This window comes from Perna viridis, chromosome 10, assembly GCF_037379345.1.
Source record: "Perna viridis isolate PV_CMFRI_1.1 ecotype Kerala chromosome 10, ASM3737934v1, whole genome shotgun sequence".
Taxonomy (NCBI): domain Eukaryota; kingdom Metazoa; phylum Mollusca; class Bivalvia; order Mytilida; family Mytilidae; genus Perna; species Perna viridis.
Window position 1 is genome coordinate 24,394,945 of NC_142454.1, and position 14,287 is coordinate 24,409,231.

The 14,287-nt window shown below is 32.4% G+C and overlaps 1 protein-coding gene and 1 pseudogene across 1 annotated transcript; both read right to left on the reverse strand.

Moving 5' to 3' along the window:
- Positions 1-7,437: 7,437 nt before the first annotated feature.
- LOC148605065 (cytochrome P450 2C3 pseudogene) lies at positions 7,438-8,743 on the reverse strand (annotated as a pseudogene).
- On the reverse strand, positions 8,739-9,990 carry LOC148605066 (cytochrome P450 2J4-like). The gene is made up of 2 exons (XM_088549196.1): positions 9,614-9,990; positions 8,739-9,116 (listed from the first exon to the last, which is right to left on the reverse strand). Exons 1-2 carry the CDS (start codon positions 9,933-9,935, stop codon positions 8,845-8,847), a joined length of 594 nt encoding a protein of 197 aa, XP_088405322.1. The 5' UTR covers positions 9,936-9,990; the 3' UTR covers positions 8,739-8,844.
- Between the last annotated feature and the right edge of the window lie 4,297 nt (positions 9,991-14,287).

A 14,287-nucleotide genomic window follows, 5' to 3' on the forward strand; every position in this document is an offset into this window, starting at 1 on the left:
ATACCTTCAATGTATAAAAAAAAACATGTGTTATGTATTCTATAAGCATAGCTTTTTGCTCAACTTTTTTGATGTAAGTTTTATAACTATATTTTAGGTTCATAATTCATGATTGCTAAAGTATTTTTTGTTTACAGATAGCTATTTTTATGATTTACAGGCGCGTAGCTGAGGCCAAATTGAAGTGTAGGCAAAATTACGGCAGGGGGTCCTGGGGGGACATTTATGACTAAGGAACCCCGTCGGAATTATTTGGCATTATTGTTTTGTGAGTTTCTTTTCAAAGTAAATTATTAATCAGCCTTATTTTACTATCTTTATAAGACTTTTGGTAGATAGCAAGGATTTAGGTATCATATATACTGACCTTTTTTGTTTTGATAAACTTATTGGTTTTTGTTTACCTATCCTACAGAATAAGTAATAACTAAATGGCGATAATTAAAGTTTTTATCACACTACACTCTTCCATATATTGTATCGATTTTTTGACTTATTGTTTAACTGTGTGTTTTGATCAACTTCATTTTGTCAATCATTATATAGAAGGTTACTTTTTTTCTCTTTGTAGCTTTTTACCGACTTGTACTATTTCTGCATATCTACACAATCATGTCAATAAATGTTACTATGGACATACATGTAGTGCATGTTATTTGTGGATACTATACAAAATGGTCATCTATCTGTCAGTCACATGGCGGAATAGCAAAATGATTATAGATTGATGTCAGAAAAGCGATGCAGTAAACTTAGTACTAAAGGACAAGTCATGTTCGAAGAACAACAACAAGCGTTTGAAGGGAAATGTGAAAATCTGTGGACTAAAATTGACGACTCAATGGTGAAACTGCCATCATACAATGAACTTGGTGATATACGTAAATCTCAAAAAGAACTTGAGGCCTTTTACAAGAATTTTTGTAGGAGATCCGAACAATGCTACAGCTCTATTATCACATATAATCCAAGTTACATCTAGTTGTGAAATAACATAACGTTTCTTAAAATATGGCCAAATAACGAAATAGAATAATAATTAGTTATATAGTTATGTGATTGTATTTGTATTATTGTATTGGGATTATTATGGGAATGTTTTCTAAGGGTCAAGACAGAGTTCGTTCTCATTGTTACACCCCCGCGTCCAGTCAGTCCCAGGCTGTCGACCAGTCCCCAGCTTTATTTCGTCTATTTATTCATATTTCTCACCAGTCATTATATTCATATATTCTGCTAAGGGATATGATTGTTATGGGCTTATTTCCCCGAATTATAAGCTGTAGTAGATCCTGTCTTCCTTTCCCATCCCGTTATTATATTTTCCCCCTCGATGTCAACCATGTTTATATTTGGCAGACCGGAATTAATTGGTTAGGAGAATATAAACTTCTGTGGGAATTTCTTAACCAATCTTATTGTTTGGAGGCCCACAAGGATAAACCAATGATATCAGCCGAATTCCCACATTCCTGAAAGTGGGCCTAAAATTCCAACAAGTGGGGCAGTTATATATAAACTGTGGGCCGGCGTCCTGAAATAAATCCTGGCAGAATTATTCTGAGAGCAGTTAGTACTACTCAGCTCGATTTTGACCACTTAGCGCTACCAGGTCGCCAGGAGAACAACACCCTTGGTATGCGCCTGTATTTTTTTAGTAGTAAATATTTTTACTACGACCTGACCTTGACATAACCTATAGAACCTAGCAGCCCGTATCATATTTTGGGGGGACCTCCGTTTATACTTTAGCGTTCAGTGATAGGGTTTTAACATTATATATTTTATGTATGAAATTATTGACTCCTGAGAGGTTAATAAATGTTATTTATAAGTTGAAATTCTGTTGAGTTGTGTGTTAAGAACAAGTAAATGGAAATACCTTCAAAGGCCACGCTACTAGTGAAATACCATTTTCCTATACACTTGCGCTTGAAATATACCTACACACCCGTGAGGGCGTAACAATAGAAATTGATCAGCATAGCAACTTTTGGTCTCTTGGACTTATCGAACATGTCTTTCCGAGTAAAGACAACCTTATATGAAAAGTGCTTATAAGGACAATTAAAGATGGACAGCCACGTGTTTACGTCAAACCCATTATCCAAATAATTTGTTTGTGCTCTAATGAACTGTGAAAGGGACTTATGACTTTCATGAAAGGGTTATATGATATTTAGACATTTTCATTTTTTATTTTTTATATAGGTAGATAAAATATATTTTTGATTGATTATTTGAATATTGTGCTTATTGTTATTTTGAGTGTAGTAATATATTTGATATTAGACGGGGAGTGTGCTGTTTACATACTTATTTTATTCATAAATGTTTAAGTAGCCTTGTAATTGGTTTCATTGATTGTGATTTTTATGAAGTTATATTTAGAATTTGGTGAATTTAGATTTGTTCTCCTTTTTGACCTTAGATGCGCTCATTTACTAATCATTGTACTTGTACCTTTGACTATTTCTACACGATCATGTCAACGTCAGAATAAATATGGACATAGTGTTATTTATGAATACTATACAAAATGGTCATTTATCTGTCAGTTACCTGGCGGAATAATTGGCCCAATGTCCTTTGAAATTCAATGTTACACTTAATACCCCAAACCGTGAAGGATATAGAAATAAAAGCAGATACCAGTGGTGCAAAATAAGTAGATTTGTTGTTCTTTTTTCTAGCAATTTTGACTATATTTTTGCATCAGTAGTTATTGTGTAAAATGAGGACATTTTCGAGTACTGCCTACAAAGCCTGTACTCAATAATTTCACCAACATCTAAAAGTGCAGGTACCTCCTACTAACACCTGCAAGCCGTGGCGGTATATTTCACATCTGATACATTCTAACATAATTTTGATAGGCCGATACCACCTGAAAAAGTTCGTTATCTACGAATCAACTCAATTTCAGGATAATGTGTAATAACAACAAATATGGGGTGAATGTAAGAGGTGGGAGTCGTAAAAGGTGCCATTTTGAAATTAATTTTATAGATAAACATGAATACAGACAAAATGATCATTTTAGCATTAGCGCTATAGAGTGAATATATGACAAAATGATACTATTATGTAAACTACGTATGTTAAGTGTGACAGTCAAAACGGATACAAATGTATGACTTTGGAATGCATATATTGCCATCCATATTTCTTTGGCGGTTTGATTGATATGGTGGCAAGTTATACGCTTTAGTATTAGAAAAATTTCTTAACTTATTTTTTAGGAAACGAAACAAGAATATTTATTGAATAAATACTTATTCCAAAATATCAGATCATGTTAAAATGGATCCTCTAAAAAGGTTTATTGCACTGCAAATGATCATGTATGATAAAGTATGTTAGCTAGAAATTTACAAAAAAGACCGTACGCACAAAATCATACAATTGTAATTTTTTTTGTTAAATGACATATTGTCTACTGTCTTTCAAACACTCCTTGAGACATTTAGATCTTTCGTACGCACGATACAGGCGTCAGTTTCACAAAAAGTCGTAAGTGTAAAAGTGATCGTAAGTAATGACGTCATAATCTAAAATAGCATTGTGACGTCATGATTTACGATCAATTTCACACTTACGACTTTTTGTGAAACCGACGCCAGAATCGCACGCTAAATGCTTACCAAATGGACGATAAACGAATGCTCCTACCGTGCGTTTAAACGCGTGATAAACGAACGCTCCTAACATGCGTTTAAACGCACGATAGACGAACGAAAAATAATAATATGAACAAATAATGACGACAAAAAAATAGAAAATTGAATTAATAAAAATATATCTATTAAGAAAAGCAAATACTATAAAATAACAGTTGAATTAAGAAAATAATCAAAGTACAAAAATAGACGAATGCTTCTATCGTGCGTTAAAACAAACGCAAAACGCAAAACGATGTGTAAACGCACGATAAAAATAAGCGATGCACGAACGCTAAAATGAGAAACGTGAACGTTTTAAGGAGTGCAACTTCTTAATCTGTTTCTTGTAAAACATGTCTTTGCACTCTTTTATTTGTTAAGTATACTGTCCTTAATCCATTAGTGTTAGTGGAATTCGAGGTTTTTGATCTTTTACTCCGATTTCATTTACCTCTTTCGCAAGTTGTTCTCATTACATTTTGTTCATGTATGTGTTGATATATGTGAAAAGTCTAGTCTTTTATGTGAAATATGTGTCACAAATTTGTCCTTTTATTTTTTTTATTAAGACATCTGTCTATCAAAGTATATACGATCATAAATTGTTATACATAAAACAACACTTAGAGCCAGTCAATTTTATGGTTTCAAAGGATATTGGAAAGTATAAAACTAAGTAATTATTACATTTTAAAGGACTTTCTGTACACTCTCAATTACTATTGCCACAAGCACAAGTGATCAAGAGAATAAATCGTTTGACATTCGTTTCAGGTTTATATATTGAATATAGAACGGATTTGAATATCAAACTGAATATCAAACAGGATTTGTTTTTTACTTTTTGATATTCGTTTGACATTCGTTTCCGGGTTATATATTGAATATAGAACGGATTTGAATATCACACTCAATATCAAACAGGATTTTTTTTACTTTTCGATAGTCGTTTGACATTCGTTTCCGGGTAATATATTGAATATAGAGCGGATTTGAATATAAAACTGAATATCAAACGGGATTTCGGTATGATCAATATTCGTTTGTCATTCGTTTCCGGGTTATATTATCAGATTATCACATGCTTCACAATAAGAGTGCAAAATAAGGCTATTAAATCATACTTTTTGAGATATTTCAGTAGTGAATAGCTCAGACTTTCTTTTTTTTTTTAATTTACAAGGTCCTTTGACTTCAACCCTTTCAGTTTTTTGGTAGAACCTCCCTTGAGTGATGAAATCCTGAATCCCTGATTATGTTAATGTTGGCCTTTTCTGAGAGATATTTGGAGATACTTTTTAAAATGTTCTTATAGTTCCGGGTTCATATGGTGTACCATCACTTTTTGAAACTTTCATGAAGAACTGGGCCAATATTTTATCTAGTTCGTGAACTGGAATTTCTTCAATTTGTCGTTGTTCTGAATGTTCTTCCAGCCAACGCGATAGCACTTTCATATCACTCACAGTTTTACGTTTTCTATCAATATTCTTCATAGACTCTATATACTCCATGGTATCGTCAATCTCTATTTCCATCATACCCAGCTATTCGTTAGACGCCATATTGTACACAAATACGATAATTGCCGAGCGTTTACGGAAAGGGGTGTAATATCACTTACGAAAAGCCATATAATATCATTCCGAAGCATGTAATAACATTTTGATACCAGCTCGCTTAGACTATCTTGAAAAATATCAAATTGTTGGCCCTAAAAGTTGCTTTATTATACAGTAAGGAATAATACTTATTTTCTATAAGTATATGATAAACTGAATATAGAACAGATTTGAATAAAAAAAATGTATATCAAATAGGATTTTTTCTGTTCGATATGTGTTTGACATTCGTTTCCGGTTTATATATTGATTATAGAATAGATTTGAATATCAAACTGAATATCAGACAGTTTTGGTCTGTTCTATTTTTGTTTGACATTCGTTTCCGGGTTATGTATATAATAAAGAACAGATTTGAATATGAAACTGTATATCAAACAGGATTTTGTCTGTTCGATATTCGTTTGACATTCGTCTCCGGTTTATATATTGAATATAGAATGAATCTAAATATCAATCTGTATATCAAACAAATTCTTTTCTGTTCGATATTTGCTTGACATTCCTTCAGGTTTATATATATTGAATATAGAATGGATTTAAATATGAAACTAAATATCAAACATGATTCTTTACTGTTCGATATTCATTTGACAATAGTTTCCGGTTTATATATTAAATATAGAACAGATTTTAATGTGAAACTGTATATCAAACAGGATTTTTGTCTCTTTGATATTCGTTTGTCATTCGTTTCCGGTTTAAAATATTGATATAGAACGGATTTGAATATCAAACTGAATATTAAACGGGATTTTGGTCTGTTCAATTTTTGTTTGACATTCGTTTCCGGGTTATATATATTGAATATAGAATGGATTTGAATATCAAACTGAATATCAAACAGGATTTCTTTGTTCAACATGTCATTGTTTTCTTCTTTCCTATACCCTGGGCTTGACTTTTTTATGGACAACTCAGTTGGGCCATGCTTCCAGCTTTTAGTGGAGTCCGAGTAGTACATTTACTTTGTTACTTTGTGTATTTCATTGATTAGTTTATGTTCTCTGTGTGTGTCTATTTTCCATGTCTGGTCATTGTCGCTGGTTTCTGCTAGAATCTTGATTACCTTGATTACTCTTTCTATTTGTCTTCTCTAGCCGTTATGGTAGAGTAATGTTCTTTTGATTACTGTTCTAATTCTGGTTCCATTGATTTCAAATTAGGATTATTGGCATTTCGTTCATATTGAGTCCCGTTTTACCTTTTCATGTTTGATATGTTAATTAACACATCTATTTACTATACATATTTGCGGTTTATTAATCCAGATAACATTTTTTTTTCATATTTATACCTATCCGGGTCGCTAATACATATATTAGTTTTTTGTGTGTTTTCATTTGATTGTTTTAACGTTAAGTTACCAAACAAAAATGGAAGTCCATATATAGTTTATTTTATGATATTAAAATTGAAATACTCGTGTATAGTAACGTGTTCAAAGTCATCTACATTGTGTATATGTTTGTATATTATCTATGCACAAAAGTTAAGACCTTGGAAATGCTCTGACACTAAAAAGTTTTGGTTGTTGAACAGTGCCAAATAACGGTTCCATTGACGGAATAGGCTCGTTTTCGGGTGAGCAAAATGTAAATCGTTGTACCAGTGACAGACTCTTCTACCTTAGAAAAGTATAAAAAAGCATGAAACAATACTGTTTATATATAGCATTTCCATTTGTGAGAAAACGTATGCATATTAGTCTATATAAATACACGTAACTCCTCTGAAGTAATAAATAATGAATGCATTCTTGATCTAAATTGTTGCATCTAAATATTCCGGCATGTTGTTTAGTACATGTACGTCTGTACAATGGTTAACTTCTTTTTCCCGAAAACTTTGAATTCTTACAATATCAATGAGTGTTCTTTATGAAAACAGTTAATCTTTCATCGTGGACAATAAGTTGATCTGAATAAAACATTTTCCATCAAACGATTTCAAATTGGTTGAATAGGATAAAATACTTTCTAGTAGGAAAGGTTAGATTTATATGCAAGGGATTTTTTTCCAAAGTTATTTAATTTGTCCTACAGCTTTCTGAATGTGTCTACGAAAATAGATGCAACTATTTAAACAAAAAGCAATTCCTCCAAATAATGAATTATTCTTTTACGCCGTTCTTTATTTACCTAGAGAAAAAGTTAGTAAGATTTGCCATTGCCTACATTAAAGTTGCCACATTCATCTAAGAAACGTTCTGGCTTGAACAAGTTACTGTCCGGAAAGGTTTCATTGTCAAAGGCTGCTGAATCCAGACTCGGTATTAAAAGACAACCGTTTGGAATAACGTAACCATTATTCTCGATATCACCAGAAACTACATGGGGTACAGATAATGGAAGTAAATTAGTGAGTTGGAGGGTTTCATACATCACTGCTTTGCAATATGGCAAGTTTGGCTTATCAGATAAAGTAATTGAGCGACCATCTTCGACGATTTTGTTTATCTCCAGCTGCATTTTTTCTTGTACGACCGGATGATTCATCAGGTACAAAATAAACCATTTAAGAACCGTGGCACTAGTTTCCATTCCACCAATAAATATATCAACAATGATGCAAAGCAGCTGGTCATCTGCAAGTAAATTTCAGTTTTAGTATATATGTACATACATGCAAGGGTGTACAAACTTCCACATTTTGTTAAAACTAAGCTGAATCTATCGAATTTTGATTGCATTATATTGCATTTGGTTTTTTAATCTTAAATTGAGCCAATTTCTTACCATAGAAATGGCCTGTTGAAATACGTGTTGGTAATTTAATAATCGGTAGTTTTTTGTCCAAAATATTTTAAAAAAGGAATTGAAGGTAATGTTTTGGTGCATAGCAAACTCGGCTGTAAACAAGAAATTTGGATTTGAACTGATTAATAACATTTCCTCGATATAGAGGAGGTAGACCTAGGGTAAGGGACACAACTCTTACAAATCATTGGAACGTTTGTATTCAGCATTTTACATCAATCTCATGTAAGCAACAAAGTAACTTGGACTGATTTCATTCTGTTTCAAATGTAAACTTGATAGGCTTTGGTGAAAATGAATATGATACAAATATATCACTGATTTAAAGAGTTAAGTCCGTTATCCTAGGTCTTCATCCTTAAGGAAAAGCATTTGCATGAAATGCACTGTAAATAATAAGTACAATTACTAGGGCGATTCAAAATGAGAAATGGGGTAATTATTATTGACGTAAAATGTAAATGTATTACAATTTCGAGTTTTATTAAGTAATTCAATCCTGTTTTTAAATGATAAAAAAATATATTATCATAAATAAAGAACATGACACTTAATTCCAACCTGCAAATTCTTCACTGTTCCCAGCTTGTGCCATTTCATTAAGATAAATATCAATAAAATTATCGAGTTTCTTCTCGTCCAATTTATCCCGGTGCTTCTGAATGACACTCTTCCAGTATGTAGATATTTCCTCAAACATATTCCATAGTTTGGCGACACCAAACGGATCAGTTGGTAGTTTAGCTAACCATGGGATAAAGTTAACAGGACCGATTAGGGTCGGATTAGAGAGAACTTTCGTTATTGTTTTGTTAAATGGCTAATTTCATTGTCATTGTATTGAAATCTGTTCCCTGGCAGAATAACCATAAGTGCATTGGCAACACTCGTATTCAAAATTTCTGTCAATTGGAAAGTACATCCTGCTTTGCCATCTACATACTTCAAAAATTCGTTGACTTCTTCCATAATACTTCCTTCAAGACCCCGTTTTCCAAATCCGAAACCTCGTAACTTGACCATTGCAAATGTCCTACTATGTTTCCAGGTGGCACCACTTGCACTTACTATACCTGCAAAAAAAAAAGAAATAATATAAAGAATGATTGATCTTAAATGTGGTAGATTTATCTATGTGAAGATCAAACGTGCATGCAATTTTTTTTCAAAGTTCGGAATGTATGTATCGATGAAAATAATTTTATTCTTTGAGGAGTTCCAGAAGATAAAGCTCAAGCAAATATCAATTGGTAAAGACGTTGCCAGAATCGGAGATGTTATATTCGCTATTTTGAATTGATGCAGAACATTTTAGAGCTTTGTAATTAACAAAAGATTATTTGCGTAATCAAGCGTTACTAGAAGTTTTCGTTACTGTCAACAAAGGATGGTGAGGAATCCTTTTTTATGTTGGAAGTCATTTAACATTTTGTTGACTATTTATTTTAAAATATGTTATAATATAATAAAGTAAAAAGTTTATGAAGGCATTGTCACATGGGAATCCTTACAAGATTTACTTTTTATTCTAAATTAGCGACATTTTTATTCCATATATACTTATACATACCTTTCATTCTTAGGAATTTCATCAACATAGTGTTAGGTCTGTCAGACACTTTTCCTCCTTTTTTGACGAAAAGCTCTTTTAAGTTCGTCCGTCCATTTACAACAACAACCCAGTATTTACCAAGAGACAAAGAGAAAACATCGCCATATTGCGTTCGTAGTTTTCGAATCACTTTAAGAATATTGCTCTCTCCAACTAAATTGTGGAGGTTTCCGATTACTGGTAAAGGTGTCAGTCCGGGTGGAAAATTTGCTGGCTTTTTGCTCTGTATCCATACAAATATTAATATAATTGCAATAAAGGCTATGATAATCACCAGCATATTTCAGTTGAAGTAACAAGTTTAGTCAAATTTCGTGTGTATAAACAATATATAGGTAAATTTTAAACGGTGGATCTGTCCCCAAAAAAAAGTAAAGTACCTGTTTAAATAGATGTCAGTGAAGCTTGATTAACTGCTAATAATGTAGATGCAAATACCTGTTTAAATGTATGTGTTAGTTGCAAGCATGCTTTTTGGAATTGCAAAATTGATATCCTCGTGATTTTCACATAAAAGTATGTTAACGCTTTATTTATGATTTGACCCCGTGCAGGTCCGGGTGATAAAAGAATAGGCCTGCAGCATCGCTAATCTTGTCGTAAAAGGCGACTAAATAGTGCTCAGAACCCTAGCCGGGGGCTAGGGCACTCTGCCCACAGAGCAACTGGGATGTGTGCCCTCAGGTGGTGGAATGGGGTACCCCTGGCGTGTTACATGCTGGGGTTGTCAGGCTATAATACGGAAAACCTGACAGCAAACCATAGTGGTGCACCGTGTCGGGAAAGATGCCACATTCCTCGCACGTTAAAGAACCCTGCTGTGGTATTCGATAGGAGTAGGAACCTTTCCGCTCCACCACAGGAGGCTAAATTGCCCAACACTACCCATCCTTTCCTTTTATCTTGTGGCAATCAAATTTTTTTCGACCCTATTATCCTTGTGTCCCATCCATTTTTTCATTTCATCATCATTTCATGTTCATTTTATCCTCACTTTCATGTTCATCGCCTGAATATAGCTGAAATATTGCTGCTTGGGCGTTAAACCCCAACAATCAAATAAACAAACGAAAATGATAATTGATATTGTTTCGAAAATAAACGGTCTATATTATTTTAAACTTGGCTGTTGTCTATACTGGCCCTATGTGCTTTGAAATGCGATGTAACATATAAGACTCCAAACCATGACGGCTATGGAAATAATAGCAGATACCAATGGTGCAATATAAGCAGATTTGCTGGTTTTTTTCTAGAAATTTGGACTGTATTTTTTGCACACGTAGTTATTGTGTGAAATGAGAACAAAACATTCCCGGATACCGCCTTAAAAGCTTATTTGGAATCAGTATACTCAATAATTTCATTCACATCGAGAGGTGTAGGCACCTACGAACACCTGTAAGCCTTGGGGGTATATTCCAGATCTGATACCCTCTAGCAAAATTTTGTTAGTCCGAAACCGCGTTAAAAAAGTCATTATTTGTACAAATCAACTAATTTATTAAACTGCTTCAGTATAATACTTAATACCGTTAAATAGGGGGTGAATGTAAGAGGTGGTGGGAGGCGTAAAATGTGCCAGTTTAAAACTGAATACAGACATAATGATCTATTTAGCAACAGCACTAGAGAAGAAATTTAAATGGAATGAAAATGAAACTTATTGTGTAAACTATATACACTTTTAAGTAACAGTCAAATCGGATACAACTATATGACTTTGGAATGTATATATTGTCATCCATATTTCTTTGGCGGATCAATTGATATGGTGGACAGTTTAGTATTATAAAAATTCTTAATTAATCTTTAAGGAAACGAAACAACAAGAATTCATTTTGAATAAAAACTAATTCAAAAATATAAATTTATCTTAAACCGGATCCTCTAAAAGGGTTTATTGCAAATATGCCTATATGATAACTTACGTTAGCTAGAAATTTACAAAAAAAAAAAGACCTCACGCATAGAATCATCTGATTATGAATTTTTTCTGAAATGCCATACTGTTTACTGTCATTTATAACCTTTTATCCGTTTATTGCAAAGTATGTGTTTGCCCTCTTAGACTATTTCTTATCTCTGTTAAATATACTGTACGCTCCTCAATTCATTATTGGTAGTGGTATTCGATATTTTAATTTTTAACTCCGGTTTAATTTACCCCTTTCTCAAGTTTTTGATTTTACATTTTATTCACGTATATGTTGATGTTGAAGATAGAAAAATTATGTGAATAGTCTTTTATGTAAAATATGTGTCACAAATGTGTCCTTTTACTTTTTAATTAAGACATCTGTCCGTCAAAGTATGATTATAAAGTTATTGTTATACATAAAAGACTTTGAACCAGTTAATGTTAGTGTTTAAAAAGACATTAAAAAGCATAAAACTTTGTACTTATTACATTTTAAAGGACTTTTTGGACAGTTTCACTTATTATTGCCACAAGCACGAGTGATAAAGAGAATGATAGGTTAATGACTAAAGTTTTCATTTTCTTTGTTTTATGTCGTTTACATGCATATTTGATGTACATTGTTAATAGTGACAATTATTGTCTCTTCGGTTAATTTATATTTAATGAGGTCACACCATTTTGATAGTGTATTTTGAATAAAAAATAATATCATGCATTGCTAATTGCGATTTTGACACATTTGAATAAAAATTAAGAAAAATTATACTTAAGTCTTTATGCAATATTGAGAAATATCCGGCTTCAGTTATACAAAATATATATTATTGCCATTCGAGTTTAAATCAATAATTTCTATCCATTAGTAGGTTCCGAAATGATGTAAACATGGCAATAATTTCTAAATCTAACGTTATATAATATATGAAAGGTGATATAAATACGTATAATCTTGTTCTTCGAAACAAATATATATGTATCTGTATAATAGCTTAAACTGTTGGTGCATATGCCATCATTATTTTTTTTGTTAATTCAGATAATTGTTTTTGAATAATAAGGTCAATATTATAAAAATCAATAATCCATTCATTATTATTTCTGTAAAATAATGATAAAAACAGGAGATGGTTTGACGATGCGTAATGAAATCATATAGTATACGCACATTTTTTTTTATTTTTTCATTTTTATTTATTTATTTTTTTTTGTTCATTATACCGTATATTTAAGTTGCCTGTGCGTCGTAAGTATGATATAATTTAAGTCCCTGATAACTTGTTTCATTTGGTTCATGCACTTTATGTGACAGTTGAACAGGTTGACTTGTCAAATTTTCCATTTAAAACAAATGGGTAGTACCGTAAAACAAAATAAAAACGTGTAACTGTAGCGTTCTAGTTGAGACAAAATGATTTGTACAAGGACAAATCGCCACCTACAAACGATGTCCTATTTGACGTTGTCAGTTTTTTTTATGCGGGAAAGGTGTAAAAACATGTATTTATATGTATCTGTTCAAGAAAATGTTGATGTTTAATCCAATTTATACATGTAACACAGAAGGAAATCGAATGGCTCTGGAATTGTAAACTTTTAATGCATATAGAAACTTGTATATGAATGAGACATTAAGAGACAGATTTGAAAATATATACATATATATTTCCTTGTACCCATACATGTATAAGGGACATACATGTATATTCAAATAAAACCAAGTGTTTAAACATATAACGAAAGAGTTTGACATTTTTCAGTAGTACATTTGCCGGAATTGAGAAAAGAAAAAAAGACTTCAAACTGCATTTAAAATTAACTTAAATCGATAGCGTAGTTTTGCATCTAGTAACCTTATATTAGAGAAATTAATTGTTCGGGTGGTTGACTGTAGATAAACACTCTTATAGCAGATATGTCGTGCATTGCTCTATTAGAAAGAATTGCCAAATCATACAAACATGAGGTATAATAAGCCACCCGATCTTTACTCTACCACCTTTTTGCCGGGTGATTAGCGGTAAAACTTGAGGTATTCGGTACAATGTATGACCCAGTTATGGACGAACCTCGCCTGATGGATGGACATTTCCACGAGACGAAGCGGTTATAAGGCTCATACAAGAGTCAGTCCAAGCATTCATTGCATTATACGTTATCACTCTTATACAACGTAGTTTCAGGTTCTTCCGAGATCTGCATTTGTTGCCTGGATGGATACAGGTCATACTGATTATCTTTATCATAAAATACCTGTAGGATGCGGAAATTCATATAGGTTTTTACTCAATTTAACTAATAATATCTGCACGATATATAGTTATAAACATTTCTTATTTGGAAATTTAATTTAGGGAACACTTCCTAAAGTACAATATGAATTCGACAATGATATACTCTAATGACAGGACAAGTAAAGTAAATGAGTAATCCAAAATTCACAATAGATGAAAGTTATTATGGCTCATGGTCACGAACTAGGCCAATATTTGCTATATGCATTTACCACCTTTCATATATTATATAACGTTAGATTTAGAAATAATTGTTGTAAAAGCGAAAGCTTTAGAGAATGTGGTCACCGTGGTAATTGTGTAACATGTCATGCTAATTGACGAGTCAATTTTTTTATGAATGAATTAACGTTCAGATCAACAAACAAATATGTTTGAATTTTAAATTCTTAATTACCCTTGATACAAATTGATTAA

Excerpts from the sequence above, each read along its gene's own strand:
- LOC148605066 (XM_088549196.1), bottom strand. The coding sequence starts at position 9,935 with ATGCTGGTGATTATCATAGCCTTTATTGCAATTATATTAATATTTGTA. Across the intron at positions 9,117-9,613 it reads GAAATTCCTAAGAATGAAAG|GTATAGTAAGTGCAAGTGGT; the intron begins GTATGTATAAGT and ends TTTTTTTTGCAG.